The 27293-nt window shown below is 31.8% G+C and overlaps 1 protein-coding gene and 1 long non-coding RNA gene across 3 annotated transcripts; one reads left to right on the top strand and one right to left on the bottom strand.

Moving 5' to 3' along the window:
• Nucleotides 1-514: 514 nt before the first annotated feature.
• LOC109146818 (cycloartenol synthase 2-like) lies at nt 515-22930 on the top strand. Of its 2 annotated transcripts, XM_019294483.1 has the most exons (19): nt 515-568; nt 6928-7192; nt 7369-7554; nt 7636-7725; nt 7891-8085; nt 8773-8857; nt 9343-9509; nt 11165-11353; nt 12633-12746; nt 13401-13523; nt 14272-14397; nt 14993-15091; nt 15208-15264; nt 15378-15424; nt 15703-15846; nt 16440-16617; nt 17902-17982; nt 22535-22618; nt 22724-22930. In XM_019294483.1, the coding sequence occupies exons 2-19, from the start codon at nt 6992-6994 to the stop codon at nt 22841-22843; spliced, it is 2286 nt and encodes a 761-aa protein (XP_019150028.1). In that variant the 5' UTR covers nt 515-568; nt 6928-6991; the 3' UTR covers nt 22844-22930. The 2 variants fall into 2 exon arrangements, with proteins under 2 accessions (XP_019150028.1, XP_019150037.1); XM_019294492.1 differs by lacking the exons at nt 515-568; nt 6928-7192 and having other exon boundaries at nt 7394-7528.
• On the bottom strand, nt 22787-23106 carry LOC109146922. The gene is made up of 2 exons (XR_002048529.1): nt 23058-23106; nt 22787-22966 (listed from the first exon to the last, which is right to left on the bottom strand). It is a non-coding gene; the product is annotated as an uncharacterized LOC109146922 (long non-coding RNA).
• Between the last annotated feature and the right edge of the window lie 4187 nt (nt 23107-27293).

Here is a 27293-nt window from a genome sequence, read left to right as displayed (position 1 = left end):
TTCTCCCCATTGCTTCTTCCTCAATTAAATTGTTGTAATATACATTTTTATAACTTATAAAGTTCATTATTCTAAAGTATAAAGTACATTATTCTAATTCAAAATCCATTATCCTACTTTATGTGTTAAGAATAATGAAACTTCTGGGGTAAGATAATGTACATTATGCTTTAAAATAATGTACATTATGAGTTATAAAATGTATATTGCAGTGAGTCGCGTAAACAAAAATTTTATGTAAAATGATGTCATTTTTGGAGTGTGATCCACACAACACATCATAACTTGAGAAATATACACATATAAAGCAATGTTTCGAAGTACATTATTGTAGGGAGAAAAGAATCAACTTGCTTAATTAATTGTAATGAAGCCAAGTTAGAACTACAATTGCAACTTGTTTGCATTCTGCACGTGCCCCTTATTATTATTTTTTTTTTTATTATAAAAATAGATTCCTAAGAAGTATATATAAAGGCAAAACTTTGGCAAAAGCTTTCAAGAAAATTGATCTTCAACTTTGTTTCAATGAACATGCTCATACTGTCAGCTACATGCTATTGATATGGTACGTAGTTTTTATCCCTTCATCCATCCTCCTCTCCCTAATAATTATCAAGCTATGATTTATCTAGGCTCTGTTTGGTAACATATTAGCTTATCAGTTAATTTTGTCTTATTTGATCACTATTAATTGTTTGACTTGGTTAAACAATCAATATGAATGTTTGATTAATTTACTTTTTTGTAACAACTTATTGCTTCAAAAAGCTGCTCAAAGCAGCTTTTTCGATAAGCTTTTTGAGAAAGACTTTTGCATGTAATCAGCTATAAGCTAATTTACCAAACATTTTTCTACAATCAGTTAATGCTATCAACTAGTCAAATCCACTAACCCAATCAACTAACAGCTATTTACCAAACCACCGATAATATTTTTCTCATTTCCTATTGCTTCGAAATGCGACATCAACTTTTCTCTTAATTTAATAATTAAGATAGAAATTTCTTAACCCTAAGGCAGGTTAGGAGTCCGTATGTCCTATTTAGGACGTTGTCTAAGCATAGATTGTTAGTTTAGTTTATATATATTTTGTAGTGATGAATTTCAACTTTTTAATTGAAGGTATAATATTTGTGACTATTATTTATGGGTTTCAACTCTAAAACGAGATCTGTGGTACAAATTGATGGGTTTAATTGAGATGCATTTTAGTTGAGTAAATATAACATTGGATTCACCACATAGAATGAAAATAATACCACAACATTTTCATTGTCACATATATGTCTCTGTATATATATAAGAGAGGGTTCATGTGAGAACATCTCCCCGGTTAATAGTGTTAACGCATCCACTTCTTCCATCTTGATAAATCAAAGACTAAGATTTTATCATTACTAAAGTTTAAAGTTTAAGATTTTATCATTACTAAACTTTAATGTTTACAATAAGTATAAAATAAACCCCACTCTTAAAATTTTCAATAATTAAAAAATTGACCAAACATTTTTTTTTAGGGAAAATGGCACTTTTTCCCCCTATGTTATATGCTTATAGCACTTTTTCCCCCTGAGTTATTCATGCATCCACATTTGCCCCCTCAATTATTATAAAAGTGGCGGTTTTTCCCCCTGATAATATTAAATAGACATTTTTACCCTTAAATACATATTTTATTTATTTCTCTTGTTCAACAAATTATTGTTTATACGTAGGGATGGCCACGGTTCGGTTCGAACTGAACCGAACACTATAGCAATCAAATAAAAAAAAATTCGGTTATGATTCATAACATAACCCAATATTTGGGTTTCCGTTTATTAAAATTGTGAAGTGGAAAAAAATAGATTCTGAACCGTGAACCAGAGGTTCAAATCGAAACAACTACTAGCAATAGGTTAAAATTAGAATTATAATATTTGCAAATAGTGTATGTTTTTTTCGCATTTATATTGACTCTCACATATAAGTATATATAATCGCGATTTGGTTTTTATTTTGAATCGTTGTTTCACAATTTCGGATCCAATTTGAACTGTTGGTTCAAACATTATTTTAAAATTTTATTTTTTTATTTTTAAAGTATTCTAAATTCAACAATTAATGTATTTTATTTTTTCAAATTGTGGTTATAATTTGTTGGAGAAGTAAAATAAAGGAAATATTTATTTTAAGGGTAAATATGTCCATTTAATATATTAGGGGAGAAAATTGCCACTTAAATAATATAGGGGGAAAAAGTGTTATAAGTATATAACACAGGGGGAAAAAGTGTCATTTTCCCTTTTTTTTTATTACTAAAATTCTCATCAATTGATGAACCCTAATAGACTATTGAGATCACTCGTCACTCATCACGCACACGCGCACGCGCGCGCGCGCACACACACACACACACACATACATACATATATATATATATATATATATATATATATATATATATATATATATATATATATATATATATATATGGTTCAGGTGCGGGTATAGCTTCCTGTGCAGTTGTGCGGTTATATCTGAGCCGTTGATCAAATTCATATCAACGGCTCAAATCAATGAAAAAAAATGTGTGTCTAGAAGAAAGAAGCATCAGCTAAAAATGACGCACCTTAAGTGATAGAAACACGCACCTTAAGTGTTAGAACAACGCACCTTAAGTATTAACATCGTGCATCTTCCGTTTATAAACTGACGCACCTTAAGTATACAACCCACGCACCTTAAGTGCAAAACTCACGCACCTTAAGTGCAAAACTCACACACCTTAAGTTTCAACTACTCACATTAAGCACACAACTCATGCACCTTAAGCATAAACCCCATGCATCTTAAGCACAAACCTCACACACCATAAGCACAAACCTCACGCACCTTAAATTTCAACAACTACTCACATTAAGGACACAACCCACACACCTTAAGCACAAACCCACACATCTTAAATTTGACCTAAATGCAAAACTTACCAAATTGCCACCATGTTTTTTTATTTTTTTATTTTTTTATTTTTTTATTTTGATAATCTTGGACGTTGATTTAAGCAAGATCAATAGCTCAGATTTAACCCCCGACCGCACCTGGGGCTGCATGCCAACCGCACCGGAACCTCTATATATATATATATATATATATATATATATATATATATATATATATATATATATATATATATATATATATATATATATATATATATATATATATATATATATATATATAGGGACGCACTCAGGTGCGAATAAGTGCCCAGGAAGGAAATGCGAACGAATCAGCGCGTGACACGTGTCCAGATCTAATAACTTAAAAAAAAACGCGGTGGCATTTTCGTAAATAATTGAACATCGAAGTGCAAGTAAAATCTCTTATAAGTGCACCTATTTTCACCTATAAGTGCATGTAATTTTGCCTTGTTAGCATTCACTTTCCGCAACCATTCATGCACCTGGGTGTGCTTATAACTATATGTGCAACTATTTATAACTATAGGTGCAACTACTTATAACTATTTGTGCACCTACTTTCACTTGTAAGTGCATGTAATTTTGTCTTGTTAACATTCATTGATCTGAGTTCAGCGGGTAGTAATACTCCTGAAAACCACTCGCAAACATTCATACACCTAGATGCAACTACTTATACCTATGTGTGCAGCTACTTAGAACTATATGTGCAACTACTTAGAACTATAAGTGCAACTAAGTATTGATGCTCAGTGTAAATTTTTACTTGCACCTATAATACATTTTACATGCACTTGTAATACATTTTACTTGCACTTCGATGTTCAATTATTTACGAAAATGCCACCGCGTTTTTTAAAAAAATCAGTGTTTCTCATCCATTAGATCTGGACACATGGACGAACAGAATTCATTCCTATTTCGCGCCTGGGCGAGCCGTTCGCACCCGAGTGCAACTATATATATATATATATATATATATATATATATATATATATATATATATATATATATATATATATATATATATATATATATATATATATATATATATATATATATATATAGGGCACGCTCTCATGCAAACGGCCGCCTAGGAGAGGAATGAGAACCATTCAGCGCTGTCTACGTGTCCAGATGAATGAATCAGATGTAATTTTTTAAAAACAATGCGGTGGCCTTTTCGTAAATAACTCAAACTTTGGTGCATGTAAATATAATGTGTTTAAGTGCAAGTAGCCGATGCACCTTTGCAAGTAAAAAGTGCATGTAAAATCTCTTACAAGTGCACCTACTTTTACTTACAAGTGCATGTAATTTTACCTTGTTAACATTCATGTACTAGGTGCAACTACTTATAAGTTATAACTATTTGTGCTCCTAGCTAGTTATAAAGTTAGGTGCACTTAATTTTGATGGTTAGTGTAAATTTTACTTGCACTTGTAATACATTTTACCTGCACTTGTAATACATTTTACATGCCCTGAGGTGCACTATATGAAACTGCTACTTACACTTGTAGTACATTTTACTTGCACGTTGATGTTAAATTATTTACGAAAATGTCACCACGTTTTTTTTATAAAAAAAATCAGTGTTTCTCATCCCTTAGATCTAGACACGTGGACGGCGCTGAACCAGAACGCGATCCTATATATATACCTTGTTACATCAGGGCGCTGAATGGTTCTCACTTCTCTCCTGGGTGAGCAGTTCGCACCAAAACGCGATCATATATATATACTTTCTCAACCTACTGAAACCCAACGAGTCAATACCACTTCTACTAAAGTTCAAACCCATAACCTTCCATTTGGGAGAGTCATTTTATGTCGTTTGACCACCAGTCTTTGGCTTATATGTTAAATTCTTATTCAAACATTTGTTATTAGCTTCAATTCGCTCATATTTGATCCCTCCAACCCTCACATTTACAAAATAATATTCTCTCTATTCCAACATACATCTTTTGTACTCTTCATTAGTCAAACTCGTTCTGTTTTTCTTTTTTTTTTTTTCACTTTCTCTGAACAAATTTTTATAAATTTTAAAATTGACTTTTTATGTTTAAAATAATTTTAAACATTTTAAATGTATATAAATATACAATCTCACTATCAATTTAAATTTTAATTAAAGTGAAATTAATTTTTAAATTGATATTAAAGTCAAACCCAAAGAAAAGATTTATCGCCCAATAAAATGACTCTGCCCACGTGTTGCTCGGCCAATCAAAAGTATTTAACCATACACCACACTTGAAGGGGCTTGTGAGCATAATATATAAAATAATAAATGTGCAACGTTACTATAAAAATTAATGTTTTTGTTGGGATAGTACCATACGCATCCTTCAATTTTATTAACCATTCGCATAGGAGTTATGGGTCAATATAATATATTAGTTCATTTTCTTTGCGTTTTCCACTTTGATTTTATTTCTTTTTCAATTCAGTAATATCTGATATAAATTAAAATTTGGATTAGAACTTTGAAAATCATATAATCGTTTGTGCATGCAATATATTTTACTCTTAAAAAAAGTATCAAAAACTAAAAACTTTATCATGTAGCAATAATTGAAGTGAACTAATATGTAATATAAAAAAAAAAATGTAATATAATATATATGTTGCTTTCATGTATGTAATCATTATTAATTTTTACAACTTTTGTTTTATTGCATGAAATTTTATATAATTCGATGTAGAGCAAACAGCATCTAATCGGAAAGTTCACAACAATGTGATGACAAAAATCAGACTAGGAATTTGTTTTGTATTTTTGTCTATCAACACTTCTTAACAAGGATAAGGCTGCACCCTTGAATTATTGGTTTTTGCGAAATCATTTTTGTTTTTTTTTTTTTTAAATCATTTGAATTTGTAATTTTTTTAATCATGACAAGTGAGGATGGAGAAACAATAATAATGAATTGCAGACACATAAATTGTTAATTACATGCACAAAATATGTTAACTGCAGGCACATAACATAACATATTTTGTGCCTGTAGTTAACAATTTATGTGTTTATAGTTATCATGTTATGTATTTGTTTTACCATGTTATGTGCCTTCAATTTGTTTACGTGTACAGATATATAATTTATTAACTGCAAACACATAATTTTTGGACCAGGATTCACAATGCAATATGAACCCTGGTCCATGGTATAACAATTGAAGAAAATTTATCCCCACGCACCGCATGTGTATAGGGAGAAACTTTATGGTGCTAGAAAGTGTGTCTTGTTTATAAATGGTACAAATACATAGGTATAGCGATTTGTACCAACTACGTGCTATTAATATAAGTGTTAACAATAGAATTAATTTCAATTTTGGTCCCACGACTTTTGAGTTCTTATCACTTTTGGTGCATAACTTTAAATTTTTTCAATTTTGGTGCCTAATTTTGTTATTTTTATCAGTTTTGGTCCTTCCACCCAAATTGACGGTAAAATATTTTTGAATTTTATATTTTAGGGGCAAAATCGTCATTCCATGGAAAGATTTTCAATATTTAAACAAAAGAAAAATCATATTAAGAGGAAAAGAAGAGTTTGCCAATGGTCGAAATTATAAATCCCATAGATCTGTCTGGTTTCTGCCCGTCTTCACCATTATTCTCATCGATCAAACACCTATAGATATGATTTTACAGTGATTTTGTTTAGATATTGAAGATGTTTCCTTGGGATGACAATTTTACCCCTAAAAATTTAAAATCCAGCAACATTTCGCTGTCAATTTAGCCAAAAGGACCAAAACTGATAAAAATAACAAAGTTAGGCACCAAAATTAAAAAATTTTAAAGTTGTGCACCAAAAGTGATAGAACATCAAAAGTCGTGGGACCGAAAGTGAAATTAATTCTTAACAATATATGTAAAATATGTTACATAATTGTGTTTGTATAAATTATTTTGTACCATAACGTATTAAATATTGGTATACAGAACTTTTATAATACGTCAAGAAAACTACATACTAAAGGAGAAAGTTTTTAAAAGAAAAAAAAAAATGTGGAAGCTTAAGCTCTCCGAAGGGAAAGATGATCCGTGGCTTAGAAGTGTAAACAATCACATTGGTCGCCAGTATTGGGAGTTCGATCCAAACCTCGGAACACAAGAAGAACGACAACAAGTCCAAAAACTTCGTGCAGAATTTCACAAAAATCGTTTCCAGATCAAACATAGTTCCGATCTCCTAATGAGAATGCAGGTAATAATAACACTTTTTGTTTCTTTATATATATATATATATATATATATATATATATATATATATATATATATATATATATATATATATATATATATATATATATATATAATGTTATTGTTCTTTTTCTTTATTTTAAAATTTTTTGGGGACTTTAATTTTCCATATACATATAGTTTGAGAAGGAGAAGGGACAAGAAATGGGATTGCAACAAGTGAAAGTTGGAAGTGAGGAAGAAATAAGTGAAGAAGCAGTGGTGAGGACGTTAAGGAGAGGGTTGAGGTTTTACTCTACCATCCAAGCTCATGATGGCCATTGGCCTGCTGACTATGGTGGTCCTTTATTTCTTTTGCCTTTTTTGGTAACACCCCTTATTATTAGCTTCCACTATACTTAAGTGATAAATGCAAAAAAGATCATATTCTTAACATTTAACTTATAGGTTATAGGCTTATCAGTGATGGAGGCGATAAATGCAGTTTTGCAAGAGGAGCACCAAAAGGAGATGCTCCGCTACATATATAATCATCAGGTAAATACTAAAATTAATTAATATCTCAATATTTTTCTTTTATAACAAATTAAACAAAAAAAGTATACATTTTTGGGGATAAAATTACCAATAATTAATTAGGAAGTAAATAGTATATTGATTTTGGGGTATAATTAATTCAGTAAATTTCATAATTACATGCAGAATATAGATGGAGGGTGGGGGTTACATATAGAAGGACACAGCACCATGTTCTGTACTGCCCTCAATTATGTGACCTTAAGAATTCTTGGAGAAGAAAGAGATGGTGGAAATGGTGCCATGAAGAAAGCAAGAAAATGGATACTTGATCATGGTGGTGCTACTTTTATTCCCTCGTGGGGAAAACTATGGCTCTCAGTACATCTTCTTTAACTTTCATCTCTATCATTGATATACGTAAATATTTTTCTAATGTAATTTTTTAAATATATAAATTTTATGCACTAATCGTAAACCAAATATTAAAAAAAAAAATTATGAATAACTTTAATCAAAGCTTATATAAAAGGAACTAGCTTGGTTGGCGTGAGTGACCACACACTCTCGTCCATTAAGAGAGGTCAGGAATTTGAACCCCCTCTTGTATGAAAAAATATTCTGACAGCACTTTGCCCCTTAATTGGGACAGCCCGGTGCGAACGAGGATGTCTAAGTATGGTACAGGCAATTAGGTCCTGCTTAGGACACGTATAACAAAATAAAATCTTACATAAAAGGAGAGGGGATGTGTAATTAATATTATTTTCAAATTAGCATATACTTGAGTGAAAATTTATTGAAAGTTACCTAAAAATCAATTAACAAGATGTTTAGTTTGGTATAGTCATGAGTAACCATTCAATGGGTTTTTTATTTTGGGCACCAATAAAAGTATGACTTTGTCATCGACAATATCTATAAGTAATCTAATCTAATTAAATATAAGTTAATAATTGTATTATTTAATCATTTACTATTAAATAGTTATTTTTATACGTTATGGAGAATATGGAATATATATTCTTTATTTTATATATATATAATGAGCAATAATGCAATTGTTAGGTACTTGGCGTATATGAATGGAGCGGCAACAATCCTCTTCCACCAGAACTATGGCTTCTTCCATACATTGTTCCCATACATCCAGGTTCTATATACACTCTCTAACTTCTTTTTTTTTCATTTTTTTTTTTCCTTTTCCCCCCCTTTTATCTCAGGCTAGTTCAAAACCCTAAATTAATTTGGAATCAAAATTCACAAAATATTAATTAAATATATGTACTACATTTGACATTTATATAGAATTAGGTTTAAATGGAAACCTCTTTTAATATGTGAAACTGTGTACCACTGTGCATCGTTGATCTTGCTTGATTTTGTAGTTTATAATGATTTTAACATGGTAAATATACATCACTGCACCACTGCACAACTACACAGAATGCACCACATACTGCCCACTCATTAGATCTTGGCCATCCAATCTCACATTTGAACGATGCATAGGAGTTTACATTATTACTCAAAAATTAATTAGGAATTAGACAAATTACATACGTAATTTTGGATTTGAAAAACCAATAATTAATAATATGTAATCCATGCATATATACTAAAGAAGAGAAGATGCAGGTCGCATGTGGTGTCACTGTCGGATGGTATATTTGCCAATGTCATATTTATATGGGAAGAGATATGTGGGCCCAATTAATTCCACCATTTTATCACTGAGGAGGGAGCTTTACAATCATGATTACCACCAAATTGATTGGGACTTGGCAAGAAACCAATGTGCTAAGGTTTGTTTTATTCTTTAAATCCTTGTTTTGTAGCATAAACTTACTTCAATTTCATCTTTGATATGATGGTGTTGGATTTGATGCTTTTTCTTATATTTTTATTGTTTAATTATTATTTTTTAATACTAGGAATCATTTAGAAAAAAAAGGTCAAATACACTCTCGAACTTTACTGGAGAAGTTAATTAGGTCCCCAAATTTTTAAAAATTACAATTAGGTACATAAACATGTCGATTTAGTGCATCAAGACCCAAAATACCTGTGAGTGACTTATAACAGGTCACTAGGTTGTCCAACCATGTGCTGGTGACGAAAACTTACGACGGCGACTAGCACATTGCCGGAGAAGGATTGGTCGCCTTTTCTGGCGACTAGAGATGGCGACCAAACTGGTCACAATCTCCAAGGGACAGAGAAGGCGACCAGTTTGGTCACCTTCTCCGTCAGGAGATGGCAACCAAACATGGTCGCAATCTCCGTGACGGGGGAGTCGACCAAAACTGGTCGCCTTTTCCGTCCCTTGGAGATGGCGACTAGTTTGGCCGCCTTCTTTAACGACAGAGAAGGCGACCAATTTGGTCACCATCTCCAGTCGCCGAAGGAGGCGACCAACCCTTCTCTGGCAACGTGCTGGTCGTCGTCTTTGATTTTCGCCATCAGAACACCGCCGGACAACCTAGTGACCTGTTATTACAAGTCACTAACAGGTATTTGGGCATTGATGCACTAAATCAACATGTTTATGTAACTAATTGTAACTTTCAAAAATTCGATGATCTAATTGACTTCTTAGATAATGTTTAACGGTGTATTTGACCATTTTCCCAATCATTTATTAAATAACAATCATATTTTCACAAAAATGTACAAATTACATTTCACTTTATAATATTCCTAGATGTATAGCGCAACTATGGGGTGAAATTAAACTCACATACATCAAGCACATTGTTCTCATTAAACTTTAATTTTTTTAGTTGGAAATTTCTGCAATAATTGAAAAAATCTATTGCTCGAACAACAGTTCATCTAAATGGACTTACAAAGAATAACTAGAGTAGTTTATTGCTTCAATTGAAAAAATTATAATTAGAGAAGTAAGTGTCTAGTAAGAATAGGGTGATTGGAACGATTCACTACTCTAATCATAGAAATTTTTAATATGAGAGAAATGTCATTATTAAAGTAGTTTATTGCTCGAAGTGTAAAAATTTCGATTGTATGAGTAACGATCTAGTTAGAACGGTTCCATTAGTACAACACAACCGCTTCAATCTTATTGTTAGCACTCTAGCTCAATTTCACTCATCTACCAAATAAATGAATATAAAAATGCACAAGAATTGATGCCACCAACTACAAGTAATATGACATAGTCGAGTAATAAAAATTCCGATGGAGTGTATTGTGTAATTAATAAGCTAAGTGATATGATTTCATAATTTAATTGTCAACTAATCACAATACACTGTGCATGTTAGGTAGAATAACTATTATTCCAGAGAATATATGAATCATTTTTCACCAATCAGGTCATCATAGATTATTCTGTGACTACTAACAAGAGTGACCGTCTTGACGAAATCAATCCACCAAACCACACTACATAAAGCAATTGAGAGTTACAAATGGCATATACTGCGATGTTTTGCAGGAAGATTTATACTATCCTCACCCAGCAATACAAGACATTGTGTGGGATGGTCTGCACAACATAGTTGAGCCTCTTCTAAATAAATGGCCATTCAATAAGCTAAGGAAAAAGGCACTCACCCTTGCAATGGATCACATTCAGCATGAAGATGAAACCACTAACTATGTTTGCATTGGGCCTGTCAACAAGGTAATCCATTATATTGCTTTGCTTCTTATTAAACATAGCAAATTAAATTATAGATTCTGTCTTGTTTGATAACATAGTTAGCATATCAGTCAATTTTTGTTTATTTGATTATTATTAGCTGTTTGACTTGGTTAAACAATCAATATGAGTGTTTGATTAATTAGCTTTTGTAACAATTAAAATTCAAAAAGCTACTAAAAGCAGCTTTTTCGATTAACTTTTTGAAAAAATCATTTTGCATAGGAATAAGGTTCAAATTGGCCACTGAACGTAACCTGAAAATGCAATTAGGCCACTGAACGAAAAAAAAAAAAAAAAGTGCAATTAGGCCATTGAACACTTAAAAAATGTGCAATTAGGCCACTGAACTCTCCAAACGTATGCAATTTTACCGGATAGCAGGTTACCATCAATTTTAGCAGGTTACCTGCTTACGTGGCAGCTTAGTTGGCATTTTTAATAATTTTTAAATAATTTTTAATAATTAATTTTAATAATAAATTTTATAAAAAATTGGAAAAAAATTAAATAAAAAATAAAATAAAGTCGTTTTTATTTTTTTTAAAAAAAATTTAATAAAAATTTATTATTAAAATTTATTAAAAATTAACTAAAATTTATTAAAAATGCCAACTCAACTGCCACGTAAGCAGATAACCTACTAAAATTGAGGGTAACCTACTATCAGGTGAAATTGCACATTTTTGAAGTGTTCAGTGGCCTAATTGCACTTTTTTTTCGTTCAGTGGCCTAATTGCACTTTCAGGTTACGTTCAGTGGCCAATTTGAACATTATTCCTTTTGCATATAATCATATATCAGCTATCAACTAATTTACCAAACACTTTTCTACAATCAGCTAATGTTATCAACTAGTCAAACCCACTAACCCAATCAGTTAACAACTATTTATCAAACACCCCATGTATTTATTTTCCTTTCTTTAACTCAATAATAATTCATAACTAACTTAGAATTAGTAATTGAATTATCAGAATCATAATATACTTAGTCCCATTGCATAAATCTTATTATTATTATATGTTATTATAATAATTTTTTAAACATGTGTTCATCTCACATTAACTAAATATTTAAGTTGTTAAATTATACCCTTGATATTTTATATTTATTCTCAACACGTACAACAAAAAATATATATTTTTAATACTTTTTTTTTAATATTTAATAATGCAAATATTTAATTCAGGACCTTTTGCCTCTTTTAGTATTGAAAAAAAAATGACACTATGTAAAAAAAAAAAAAAAAAAAATGCAGGTCTTAAACATGATTTGTCGTTGGATAGAGGAGCCAGACTCAATTGCAGTCAAAGTTCACCTCTCAAGAATTAAGGATTATCTCTGGCTAGCTGAAGATGGCATGAAAATGACGGTAATTATTATATCTGTGTTTCTAAATTCTAAATAAATTCAATTTTTATTAAAATCGTGATTAATTAATTTTTATGATCATAATACTGTGAGTATCTTTTATTATTATTATTATTATTAAATATGTGTTTCACTGTAGAGATCAAATAACTATACTCATTAAAATATGCACATAGAATGCACAATTTTTTTAAAAATATATAAGTAAATAAAAAATAATTTCTCTTCATGACTTCGCCTATTGAAGTTTAGATCAATAATCTCTGGTCCTCCATCATCATATCTTTAAAATGACTCCATGACTCGAAATTTTATTCTTTACTTTAGCCAATTGTACATATTTAATTTTCACTATACCCCTAAACATTTCTCGGCAATTTTAAGAGATATTTGTTACTTAATTATATGAAAACTCTTATGGTACGTGCTATCAATCACACTGATGTAGCACATTTTACTGACTATTATTGACATCAGTGTTGACAGCACTCAATACAATCTACTAGGTTGCAACTAACACTATTGCTCTTTTTGTGTTACATTTAAGTATGTACAACATTTGTTATTAAATTGAATGAGTGTATTTATTGTTATTGAAAAAAAAAAAAAAAAAAAAAAAAAAAAAAAAAAAAAAAAAACAATGATATAAAAACAGGGATATAACGGATCGCAATTGTGGGATGTTGGTTTCGCCGTTCAAGCAATTATAGCAACCAATCTTTGTGATGAATATGGCTCAATGCTTAGAAAAGCACACCTCTTCATCAATGTCTCACAGGTTTCACTTCTATTCTTTCATTATAATACCTATTTTTTTTGAAGGATTATGTTGGTTGAAATACATTTTTGTCTTCTTTTCTTTTTAACTATTCAAACGCCATTTTAATGGAGAAGGGGAAAATTTGCCACATTCGAAATAATTGATGATAATGTAGAAATATAAATAATTTAGGGTAAAAAGTACTATATATAAATATATAATTCAAGAGAAAAAGTGTTATTTTTCTTTTAAAAAAAATCAAATAAGCCTTTTAAGTTAATCAAATAGTGCAATTGAGCCCCTAACTAATAAAATTTCATTGAAAGCCTTTGAAGTGACAAAAAATGCAATTAAGTTAGAATTTGACCTATTCAAAAGGTTACCAATTGGTTTAGCACTAACTAGGCTTTCACGTGTGTTATGTTTCAATGCGATAATGACTTGACATAAATAATAATTAATTTTTTACAATTTTTTTTAAAAAAAATTAAAAATTGTATAGTTGAAGTTAAAGTCAATGTCACATCAAATACCAAGTCATCTCCACATTGAAAAATTAGCATATGTGAAAGTTTAGTCAACATCAAATTAACAATAACTTGTTGAATGCGTCAAATTAAGACTCAATTGCACTTTTTTTTTTTAGACAAAAATTTACAATTTAAAAGTACAGTCTTGATCGAGTAAGAAATGTTTTCTTTCTTTTCTTTATAAATAATTTATAGGACTCACTACACATGATGGCTATTAAAATTTTGTTTTGTAGATTAAGGAAGATAGTGGTATCAACTACCTGAGGTCCTGGTATAGGCATAGTACTAAAGGTGGATGGCCCTTCTCCACACCAGACAATGGCTGGCCTGTTTCCGATTGCACTGCAGAAGCCCTAAAGGTCAGTTTCTAAATTCCTCAAGGGCACATGTAGTGCACACGCCAGACTATGCGCATTTAATGTGTGACACACGCATCAAAATTTAGTTTTGTTTAATTTCATTTTTTTGGTGAACCCCACAAAAAATCACACATTGTAGGGTGATCTGATTTTTCTTTCTCCTATGTTATCTCTCCTCCACCTCATGCTTGACCTCACAAAAAATTATCTGAAAACCACTAATGGTGATGCTCTTACATCACTGCTGAAAATTATGAAATTTCCGACCACCTGAAAATGATCTTAAATCAAGTCAAAAGTCTTGTTCCGACCACTTTTAGTGTCCCGAAAAATCTTTATAGCTATTTCCGACCATTTTTTACTTTAGATTTGATTTAAGATTACTTTCAGGTGGTCGGAAATTCCATAATTTCCAGTAGTGCATGTGTAATGCCCAATGAATATAAATCATATCATAGGGACAATATTAAGAAAATTTTATGAGGTTAAATAACATTTTCCTTTTTTACATTTAGTATTATATTACATACCTTTCATCTTAAATATAATGTATATGAATGATTTATTAAGAGTGATTAACTTGGATTGAGTTCAGGCAGCATTAATGTTGTCAAGAATGGCAGATGATGTTGTTGGAGAAGCAATAGAACCTAGTAGGTTATACGATGCTGTCGATTTGATTCTCTCCCTTCAGGTATACATAATACACATTAATTGAGTTTAATTCTTGATCTAAAATTAATGGATTGATTAATACCTCATTATATATATATTGTTTTTGTTTTTGTTTTGTTTTTTTTTATCGTGCAGAATAACAGTGGAGGTTTTGCAACATATGAGCTTACGAGATCTTATCCATGGCTAGAAGTACATAAGACAACAAACTCTTAAATGCATTTAATGTTATTATCGATTGAAGTTAACGTAGTACGTATTTAATTCTTAATTAGCTCATGCATGAATGTTCCTCCTAATTGCAGATTCTTAATCCATCCGAAACTTTTGGAGAAATCATCATCGATTACCAGTAAGATCAAATCATTCACCATATATATAGTATTAATTAATTAATATTTAAAAGTGATTACTCAATCATGTCAAACTCAATTTAATTAATTAGTTTAGAACTAATCTAGTTACAGACTTAACATTGGTCAAGTCTAGCCCTACCTATTATGGCACCACTAATTGTACTATATTACACAATGTGCATGTTGTGATTTCTTAGTTATATATACACATTGACATCATATATATATATATATATATATATATATATATATATATATATATATATATATGCAGGTATGTGGAGTGCACCTCTGCAGCAATCATTGGTCTAAAATATTTCAGAAAATTGCATCCTGGCTACCGAAGGAAAGAAATAGAAGCATGCATTAACAAGGCTCTCACTTTCATACAAACCATCCAACTCCCTGATGGCTCATGGTTTGTAATTGTATACAAATATATATCTAATAAAATTTGACTTTCTGGATAAATGATTAGTGATATACTTACAAAAGGATTAATAGGTTAGTTGGTAGGCTGTAGTTGTACAGCTACAACCTAATTCTTAGCAGAGCACAATTACATTGTTTGGTTGGAGCTGAGGGAATTACAATTCCCTTCATTTGTGGAATTGAAAGTCATAGGGCTCCCCTATGAATTCCAATTCGGGGGTGGATGAAAAGGAAAAAAAAAAAAAAGATGAAATTACAACAATATTACTCTTGATGATTATTATTATTATTACCAAGGGCATTTTAGTCTTTTCATTTTAATTTTCATAATTTTTATTCTTGTCTACCAAATAATATAATATACTTTGAATTCCAACTTTACTCTCAGTTCCTCACCCTATTCTTTTGCCACGGAATTACAATCTCCCCCCCCCCCCTCCTTCCAACCAAACGCCATGTAAAATGTATTACTTAGTTATTATTATTATTATTATTATTATTATTATTATTATTATTATAACTCACTTTTCCATAAAAATAAAAGTGAAATTTGTAATAACTAGCTTATTTTAATGGAAGGTATGGATCTTGGGGAGTGTGCTACACTTATGGGACATGGTTTGGCATAAGAGGTTTGGTTGGTGGGGGCAATACATATGAGAGTTGCCATGGCATTAGGAAAGCTTGTGATTTTCTACTTTCTAAGCAACTCCCTTCTGGTGGCTGGGGAGAAAGCTATCTTTCATGCCAGGACAAGGTAATGTCTTCTCTTTTTTTCCTTTACATATTTATTTATATTACTATCATTTTGAGGAGGTACAAGAATAGGATATTTTCTCACTATAGTTATTTTTTTAAACGATAGTAACCTCATTAGACGTTTTTGTGGAGTTTTTACACATTTGGAAGAGGAGGCTAAGTGGAGGGGAGAGAATAGAGGAAAGATTTTTTATTTTTTTTTTCATGAATACACATTTTTCTCTTGTAATTTATTTTGTGGGCCCCACAATTGAAAAAAATTAAAAACACAATCTTTCCTGAACGCGTTTTTACGCACCATGCTTGCCCAGTCCTCTGGGCGCGTTAATACTCTATTTTATACTTTTTTTTGCCTTTCCTCCCCCACCCTACCCCCTACCCCCCTTCTTTTTCTCTCCCACTCACGGAGCCAAAGGGGGGCAGGGGGTTTGCTGCCCCCCTCACCCCACCCCCATCCCATCCCCACCCCATATATAATATATGTATGTATATATGTATATATAGTACATGTTTAAGTATTAATTAGTATATAAAAACTGTTAATTGTCAATAAGGAATGAGTTAGATTAGTTGGTAGAGCATGTGTTTGGTTATATTAAAGGTTAGAGGTTTGAATCTTATAGGTGTCAATATCATTTTACAGTTTTTTTTAATATTTTTTTAATAGTTTTTTTTAATATTTAATACACACACATACATATATTCAAATTATTTTATCAAATTAATTATGTTTCATATTTTGTTATGAATATTTTTATAAAGTTTCGATGTGTTTTATTTTTTCTCATATCTAATAATATTTACACGTATATTTCTTAGGTAATTTATTTATTTATTTTTTAAATATCTCTTTTATTTTAATGTTTCGCCTTTATTGGAAAACATTTCTGAATCCGTCCCTATTTCACCACCCCTCAACAGAATTCCTGGCTCCGTCCCTGCTCCCACTCCTTCCTATGTGGCAAAAAAAAATGACAAAAACCTGGGCTATGAGTGATGTTCTAAGCATGTTCACCTCAAATAATCATTTATCTAATTAGTAGAGTTAAGGTATCCTTAACAGGAGTTTGGACACCTTTTGAAGCAATTTCATGCGAGTGTTTTGATGCCTCTACAAAAAATTGATTCTACAACCTACTAATTCTATATTCTGATTTTTTTTCCTTTTGTATTATTAATACATCTCTTTTTTTTTTCCTTTATTATTTTTATAAAGTTTTTTTTCAAGAGCCTTATTTGTTTCTTCTTAATTATTTTATATAAATATGCTATTGGAGAATAGGTATATACAAATATTGAAGGCAACAAATGGCACATTGTGAACACTGCATGGGCTATGCTGGCTCTTATTGAAGCTGGTCAGGTAATTTTGTAAATAAAAGTGGGAGATAAGATTTTTATAAATAATCACTAATGTTTTATTTACAAATATGTCGATGTCTTTTTCTATTTATAATAGTAGACATGATATCTTGTAATTATTAAAAAAAAAAATTGTAAAAATATATTGAACACAAAGTAAATTATTTTCATATTTTGTCCCACAACATGATCCCAAGATTTTCTTTCCACATTTGGTATATTGCTTGTTGCAAATGGCACTTTTCTCAGCTCCATCAATTATCCCTAAGTGGCTATTTTTACTTAAACTCATTAACTATTCATGGTAGACATTAAAAAAATCTTTAAAAATGAGGGGTTTTTTTTTTTTTTTTTTTTTGTTTTAGAATATCAGTTAAATCTCATAATGTCATTATTCTTTTAACTTCAGCATACAAAATAGACAAGATAATTTTTCTCAATTCAAATTTTTAGACATGTAATTAGGATTTGAAAGCGAGAATTAGGATAACTTATTTTATTTATTTTGTATGTTTGGGTTAAATACGAACAATGACATTGAATGATTTAGCTAATATTTCTATTTAATAAAAAAATCTATCATTTTTTAGAATTTTGGATGCCAACCGCAAATAGCTAATGAGTCTATACTATATATAAAAACAAAATCCTGAAATTTTAACTTCCCGCCCAATTCCTAAAAAATCTCTCTTCCAAATAAAATATATTGATTTCTATTTTCCCATTCGTACAATAATTCTGCGTTAAAATTCTATTCTAATATTATTATAACAGAGTGTAATACAATCTATACTATATATAAAAACAAAATCCTGAAATTTTAACTTCCCGCCCAATTCCTAAAAAATCTCTCTTCCTAATAAAATATATTGATTTCTACTTTCCCATTCGTACAATAATTCTGCGTTAAAATTCTATTCTAATATTATTATAACATAGTGTAATACAATCTTTTTTTTTTTTTTTGAAAAATAGTGTAATACAATCTATCTATACTATATATAAAAACAAAATCCTTAAATTTTAACTTCCCGCCCAATTCCTAAAAAATCTCTCTTCCTAATAAAATATATTGATTTCTACTTTCTCATTCGTACAATAATTCTGCGTTAAAATTCTATTCTAATATTATTATAAAATACTGTAATACAATCTATACTATATATAAAAACGTTATCCTGGATTTTTAACTTTCCGCCCAATTCTAAAAAATATCGCTTCCCAATAAAATATATTGATTTCTACTTTTCCATTCGTACAATAATTCTGGGTAAAAATTCTATTCTTAAATTTTAAAATAGTGTAATACAATTTTCTTTGTACATCTATACTATATATAATAACAAAATCCTAAAATTTTAACATCCCGCCCAATTTCTAAAAAATCTCTCTTCACAATAAAATATATTGATTTTCTACTTTTCCATTCGTACAATAATTCTGCGTAAAAATTCTATTTTAAAATTTTAAAATAGTGTAATACAATTCTCTTTGCACATCTATACTATATATAAAAACAAAATCCTGAAATTTTAACTTCTGGCACAATTCCTAAAAAATCTCTCTTCCTAATAAAATATATTGATTTCTACAATAATTCTGGGTTAAACTTTTATTTTAATATTATAAAATTGTGTAATACTATTCCTATTCTAATCTATATCTATTTTATATATCAGTGTTGCAAAAATCGTGTCGCTGGCTGCGGCGAGGAAGGCCGGAATCGGCCTCCTCGGCGGCCACCTCGCCGGCTGAACCGGCCTTTATTTTTTTATTTTTTATTTTTTTAAGTTGTAAAGTGTCAAAAGTTCGGCAAGGCATAACTTTTGACTCCGTTGTCTGTTTTGGACAAATACTTTTTTGAAATCGCGTATTTTTTCGAGATCTATCCACTGCAAACTGCCGTAGGCGGTTTGGCCCACCAATTTCTAAAAAAAATACTTTATTAAAGAGTTTTTAAGAAAAAAACTATGAGAACCTTATGTTTTATTAATGAATTTTTAAAATTTTTAATTTAACAATTGTCCTGTGCATTATTTAATAATTTTTCTTTATAATTGGTCAAATTATTTAATTATGGTAAATTTGGGAATAATTAATGATGGTAATAGAAATCCTAGAAGAATATAGAATTGAACAATATTTAATTATTGTTATATTATTATTGTGACTCACGGAATACAAGAGTTAATGCCATTTTTGGTCCTAGACTTATTGGGGCATTGACACTTTTCATCCTCCATAATAAAAATTGCCACTTAGTAGTCACTGTTATTGATCGTTGAACAGTTTTGATCCTCCGTCAATGACGCCGTTTGTTGACCGTGAATTAGAAGGGTTTTTCTGTCTTTTTATGTTCTAATCCTTGTATTTCTCCATCCATTGGTCACTGCTACATCCATTTCTTCAAACTGAGGTTATCCGCTTCAGTCCTTTCTAACATTAAGAAATCATCTTCACCCAGCTAACAATCACAAATTTTACATTTGACATCAATCTCAAAATAATGGAAACAAGTGCAGTTGGAATAGAAAGGGCGTTAGTCCATGCCTGTGGAAATTTTGTTGAGCATACAACATAACTAGCAAAGTCAGGAATATCACCCAACCCCTTCCCTAACCTTTCTGCATCAACTATAATAGGTATGCCCCTACTCTTTGCTTCCTGCACTATAATCAAAGCAGTCTCATGCAGCCTTCCATCTAAGTAGACAATATTTACTCCAAGCGCTGAAGACAATTTTGATTTGGGTATGTAGACCCTCAGATATCATGGGTGGATATCCTGGAGTGAAAATGCACGTGCACGTTTTTTTTTTTTTTTTTTTTTTTTTTTGTTGTCAACAATGACATATGTGAATGGTGAGTTTCCTCCTTTGGACACCACCATAAAAGATGTATCAACACCATCCCTTTCAAGCTCATCAAGTATTCTTTCGCCATGTGAGTCATCAGCAACCTTAGATATGATCCTTGGATTAAGACCAAGACGAATTTTATCATCCGGGTTTTATCAAAGCATTGCCAGTGTTACCACCTCCTTGAACCTCAAAGCTGGTGCTCCGAATTTTATCATCCGGGTTGGGGAATGAAGCTACAGCAGCCAGGAAGTCAACATCGGCCATTCCAACACCTCAGACAATGCGATTTTTGGAGAGCGGCGGATTCCACATTTTCAGCTTGAAACTTCAATGAATTTCAGGTAGAATAACAGAGTTTTTGAGGTTGTGCACCAAGTAGTTGTGGTCAGAGAGAGAGAGAGAGAGAGAGAGATGGGAAGGATATTTGTGGTCAATATGGAAGGGAGGACTTACAGGTGCAAATTCTACACCACGCCATCTACAACTAAAACTGCTATTTACAATAGGAGGGTTCGCCGACCTGCTGCCCTGTCTGCTTCGCCGGAACCAAAAACCATCGGTGAAGGCCCCAACCTCGCCGGGTCTGTTGCTGCACCGCCAGATCTGCCTTACTGGTCCGTCGCCGGAAGGAGTTACTGCCTCGTATGCTCGCCGCCGTCCCACAACTCGCCGGAGAAGAACCTCGCTGCTACTCACTACCGACGGTTACTACTTAGCCGCCAAGTCTCGCCATCTCGCCTCACAAGAGTCACAGCAGCGCTGGTCTAAACAAGATTAGAAGAATACGACATAAAAAGACAGAAAAGCCCTTCTAATTCACGGTCAACAAACGGCTTCATTGTAACTGTCCAACGACCAATAACAGTGTCTACTAAGTGGCAATTTTTATTATGGAAGATAAAAAGTGTCAATGCCTCAATAAGTCTAGGACCAAAAATGACATTAACTCCGGAATACAATACAATAATATTTAATTATGGTTATATTATTATTGTGCCTCACGACCATTATAATAAGTGTTAATAATAATAGTAAGAATATTAACATAAGAATTATAACATAGAATAAATCGTAATAATTAATAACTATATTCTAGGATTAAATTTGGAATTGTCAGAAAAGATAAGCGACCTCTGGTGAAATTAACTCTTTATCGATTTAAATATTCTTAATATATTATAACAATTCCATTCCGTGCATCGCACGGGTGAAAATACTAGTTTAGGTAAAAACATTCACTTTGAGGATAACTAAGGGGGGAAAATGGATGCGCCAGGGGAAAAATAAACTATAGTATTATAATTCAAGAAAAAAAAAAGTGTCCTTTTCCCAAAAAATAATTAGAATGCATCATATTTACCATTTGCAATCATAATGTTTCTCTCCAAAAGTATCAAGGTTTTCAAATTGGCTGAAATGGAAATATAATGCATTCTAACTATTTTCTACCCGAAGTTTGGTTAAAATTGAAGGATTAAATGTCGCAAAAACTTAAAAATTGTGCATTTAATGTGGTAAAAATAATACTTAGAGATCACAAGCTACAAAGATGTAATAATTGTGGGACAAAAATTCAAAATAATTGACACAAAATCTATGTATGAGATTAATTAATGCATAAAAAATAAATTATGGTTAGTATACACTGTGCACATTTTTTTTTATACCACTTTTAATTGTTTATTGATGTAAGGCCAAGAGAGATCCCACCCCACTCCACCAAGCAGCTAAAGTGTTAATCAATTCCCAAATGGAAAATGGAGATTTTCCACAACAGGTGATTTTTTTTTAATACATTTTTTTTGCATCTATTTTAATAATTCTTGATATTTCTTGGAATTGAGTATGATGTGTATATTATGATGGAGCTTGTATATGACAGGGTATTATGGGAGTATTTAACAAGAACTGCATGATAAGTTACTCTGCTTACAGAAACATTTTCCCCATATGGGCCCTTGGAGCATATCTAAATCAAGTATTGCTGCCACCAAAAACATAATTATGTATTTATTTTGTACCCATTAAATGTAAAAAATGTGTGTGCAAGGTGTAATAACTATAATGTTTGTGCTTTGTATGCCTTTATCCACATAATGTAAATAGATAAAATAATGTGAAATTCCTCCCAAATGCTCTGTCGGGCCGGGGTGTGGGGGCCTTTAGGGTTGGGGTTCAGCCTTTTGGAATAATAATAAAATAATGTGAAATTTGACAACTTTGTATTTTGCTGGGATTGTGTCCACGTTATTCTTAATTAATGTCAGTAGCATGGAATTATATGGTGTCAATTTAGAACAAGTCTAGAGTGATGAATAGACTTATAAAGAGATTTTGATATGTTTTTTTTACAACTTTAGGCAAATTATGCCCTGGACCCGTGTCCACATTGAATTGTGGACACGGGCCCAAAACGACGTCGTTTTTATAAAAAAACGCGTCATTTAGTTATAAAAAAAAAATCGCGCGCGTTTTGTCGTTAACAGCGTTAACGGCGTTTTTTTTTTTTTTTTTTTTTTTTTTTTTTGGATTATGAATGTACAGTTATGCCGTTATGAATGTACAGTTATGCCGTTATGAATATACAGTTATGCAATTATGAAATTATGAACACAGAGCTCTAACATTATGAACTTACAATTATGAACATCTATAGTGATAAAATTATGACCATGGAGCTTTAAAATTGTGAATATAGAGCTTCGAAGATTATGAATGTACAGTTATGGAGTTATGAATGTGCAGTTATAGAGTTATGAATCTACAGTTATGGAGTTATGAATCTACAGTTATGAGATTATGAATCTACAGTATGGAATTATGAATGTACAGTTATTGATCAAATTATGAACAAAGAGTTCTAACGTTATGAACTTACAATTATGAATATATAGTGATAAAATTATGAACATAGAGCTCTAAAATTGTGAACATAGAGCTTCGAAAATTATGAATGTACAATTATGGAGTTATGAATGTACAGTTATGGAGTTATGAATGTACAGTTATGGAGTTATGAATGTACAGTTATAGAGTTATGAACGTACAGTTATGGAGTTATGAATGTATAGTTATTAACATATAGTAATAAAATTATGAACATATACTCTTACAATGAAGCGGTCTGACATTTTGAAAAAAAAAAAAAAAAAAAAAAAAAAAAAAAAAGGAGATAACAGTGCCTAACGGCACTGTTACCCGTGTCCAGCAAGCATGCTGGACACGGGTCCAACGCATAACGATTGACAACTTTAAATGTGGGTTTGACTCGGCCCACAACTTTCAAAATAAAAATATCTTTTTTATTTTTAAAATTTTTAATTTTTTTAAGTTTAAGATTATTACATTTATCAATGCACAACTAAACTTATAGTTGAGTTGATCCAGACTACACAATCAATAAAAATCTTTCCCTGGTCTACAATCCAAAGAATTTAAAAGTAATATTTTTTCTTCAATTTCTTTAGTTCAAAGTTATTATATTTTATCAATGTTTGATTAAATATGAGTTACAGTTTAGAGTAATTTCTCTCCTTAATTTTGTTTTTGTTTTGTTTTTTTTTTTTGAAAACCAAAGCAATAGTATTAATATCATGAAATAAAACGTTCAATACAACCAAGAATAGATGAAAACCAACTAATATGATCAGACTGAGAACTCGCAGCCCTAGCTAAAGCATGAGCACACTTGTTCACCGATCGAGAAACATACTTGATAGACTCTGATTCAAAGTGTCGTTTGAGATTCTGACAGTGCCTTACAACATAACCTGCATATGAATAATCCGGACAGTCCTGGTTGAGAAGTTTATACACCATCTGACAATTTGAGCGAACAATCACATTACGCCAACCTTGCACAAGAATCTATGAAAGAGCCTCATTCATTGCCATTGCCTCCGCAAGATGGGGATTATTTAAGCATCAAATGGGACTAGATTTTGCAACCACAAAATTACCATTATTTGATAATACAACAACACCATAGAATCCAGAATTTGTGGTCTGTGGAATGGAGGCGTCAACTTCAACAAAAGTCGAAACTGGGATTTGAATATTATGTTCTACCACATTCTGCGCATGAGAGGAAATAGCAGCCAAATTATCATCAGAAATTTGCCAATCAGCCACACAGTTCTCAATCATCACCTTTATCCCTTGTAGAGTCCAAGCTTTTCTACCCCACACCCAATCATTTCTTCTCTTCCACAAGCACCAGCAAACAGCAAGGTAATTCTGTAGTTTGTCCTTATCCGTTTGCTTAAAAAGATCTGATAACCAAACTTCAAAATTGGTTGTAGTATGTGTTGGAAATTTATAAATGGAGATTAATGTTTCAAATGGACTATCATAAAAGCTTAAATAATATTTGGAGTTGTAGAGTTATAAATATTATTTTAATTTGGTAGAAAGTAAATTGGGAAATATGAATTTTACGTACGATTGGAACCGAATTCTACTCAGGTTGATATGCACGATTTGTTGGTTTTAATGATTTGTTGGTGTTAACGAATCGTTGGTTTTTAACGAATCAATGCTTTTAATGAATAACAATGATAAAAAATTGGAGGTAGATAGGAACTAAAGGTAGGTCAAGATAGTGAAACCAAATTGGGGGCCAAAAGATGATAGATGTCATATAACGATAGGGAAGCCTTTCTCAAGGTCATCCCACACCCCTAGAACATTCAAGGACATTCTCATGGCTCAAGAATGTTTAAGAGGCATTTCATCCAACACTTGGTGTTCATAACATCACACACTCCCCTTTTCTCAAAGGTGAAGCATGGTTGATCAACTCCTTGAACTTAGACTAGGTTGTCAATCTCTAATCGGGACTCAAATAATCATGTCAATCAACAACATCAAGGTCAAGTCTCAACTTTCCTTAACCAGTTTAAAATCATCCATCAAACACCTAGCACACATCCCTACCTTCCTCCAAGGAGAACTAATCACACATAAGCATAATGAAAATAACACAATATTCATAATCAACAAGGAAATCCATAACAAACACAACATATAAGATCAAAGCAAGAAAGTAAATAGCAAAGGAATGAAATAAAGAGAAGAAAAACTTATCTATTGAAAATGGATATGAAATCTTTGAAATCCAAGATTAAATGCTTCAATCGAAGCTTCCAAAATGTTTAAGAAACTAAATATAAGTCTGATCTAACCTAAAACTATCAAAGAAAATGAAAGAGAGAAGCTAGGGTTCTAAAATGGATTGGAACCATGTTGAAATGGTTGAAAACGGGGTTAAATACAAACAAAGAAGGCTAGCCACGGGTGTGGCCGATCCCGTGGCCAGAAAGGCGCCTATACTAGAATGTGGCTATAGGAATGGCCACGGGTGTGGCCAATCCCGTGGCTACCTTCAGGGAGAATCCTGCGCAGCGTCTTTGACTTCTAGGTTATTTTTCACCCTCAAAACCTTTAAATTAGCATTTGTGGTGTTCATAAAAGCTGTAGCCCTTCAAGTTATCTTTCCAATAACATAAAAATAATTATATTTGGACATTCCTACACAGAGATATGACCAAGATATGACCAAGTTATTCCTACGCAGAGATATGACTACTAAACACACCACAATTTAGCTCTCTAAGAGGTGTTGCCCCATCTTCATAGCTTCTAATTGGCTCCCATTGACTCAACATGCATCCGAAATGCCCCAAAAATCATTCAATCTATCTAAATCATCAAGAATTACACATAAACTGTTGGGTTGGGGCTTCCCTCCTATGTGGTAAATAGCTCATTTTGGACCAAGCCTATTCCACTAAAATATTTGTTAGCTTGATTGAAAAGTTTGCTGACAATTGTTTGGGTTGGAGAATGGGTTATTGGGTAGAAGTTGAAGGGTGGAAGTTAGAGTGAAGGAATTTGGGTGGAAGTTGGAGTGAAGGAATTTGGGTTGATGTTGAAAAGCAAAGATAATGGGAAGAAGTTGAAAGTTATCCTTCCTTCCCTCCTTTCCCCATGTCGGCAGTAAACATTATAAAAGGGGGATGAACTCATTTGTTTACTGCTATCACCACACACTTCTATAAGCTTCTACATTACACATTTATTCCATTTCCTTTCGGCACAAGCAGTGGGCATAGAGAGAGGAAAAATCCATTTCTTCTTCTTCCTTTTCACGGCCGTATGCAGCAGTTGAAGGAGAACCATCTATTTATTCTTCTTTTTGTGCTACTTTGTCGTGGGTTTGCCTAGCTTGTTTGGTGGCACGGCGGCGACGTGTGTCGGCAGGTTTTGTCGCACGTCTGATGAATTTGCCGGAGATCTTTGGGGTACTTTTGTTCATCAAATATTTGTAGAGGTCAGTGTTTGTTCCAGGCATCATCGTTTTGGGTAAGCTCGTAATATTTGTATTCTTTTCACCTTGTTCGTGTTGGTTGAATATTTTGAGTACGAGTTGGTATCCCTTTTAGGCCTGTGAA

The sequence above is a fragment of the Ipomoea nil genome, unplaced genomic scaffold, assembly GCF_001879475.1.
Source record: "Ipomoea nil cultivar Tokyo-kokei standard unplaced genomic scaffold, Asagao_1.1 scaffold0256, whole genome shotgun sequence".
Lineage (NCBI taxonomy): Eukaryota > Viridiplantae > Streptophyta > Magnoliopsida > Solanales > Convolvulaceae > Ipomoea > Ipomoea nil.
The sequence above is the reverse complement of the archived record's forward strand: the minus strand, read 5'-3'. Positions and strand labels throughout refer to the sequence as shown.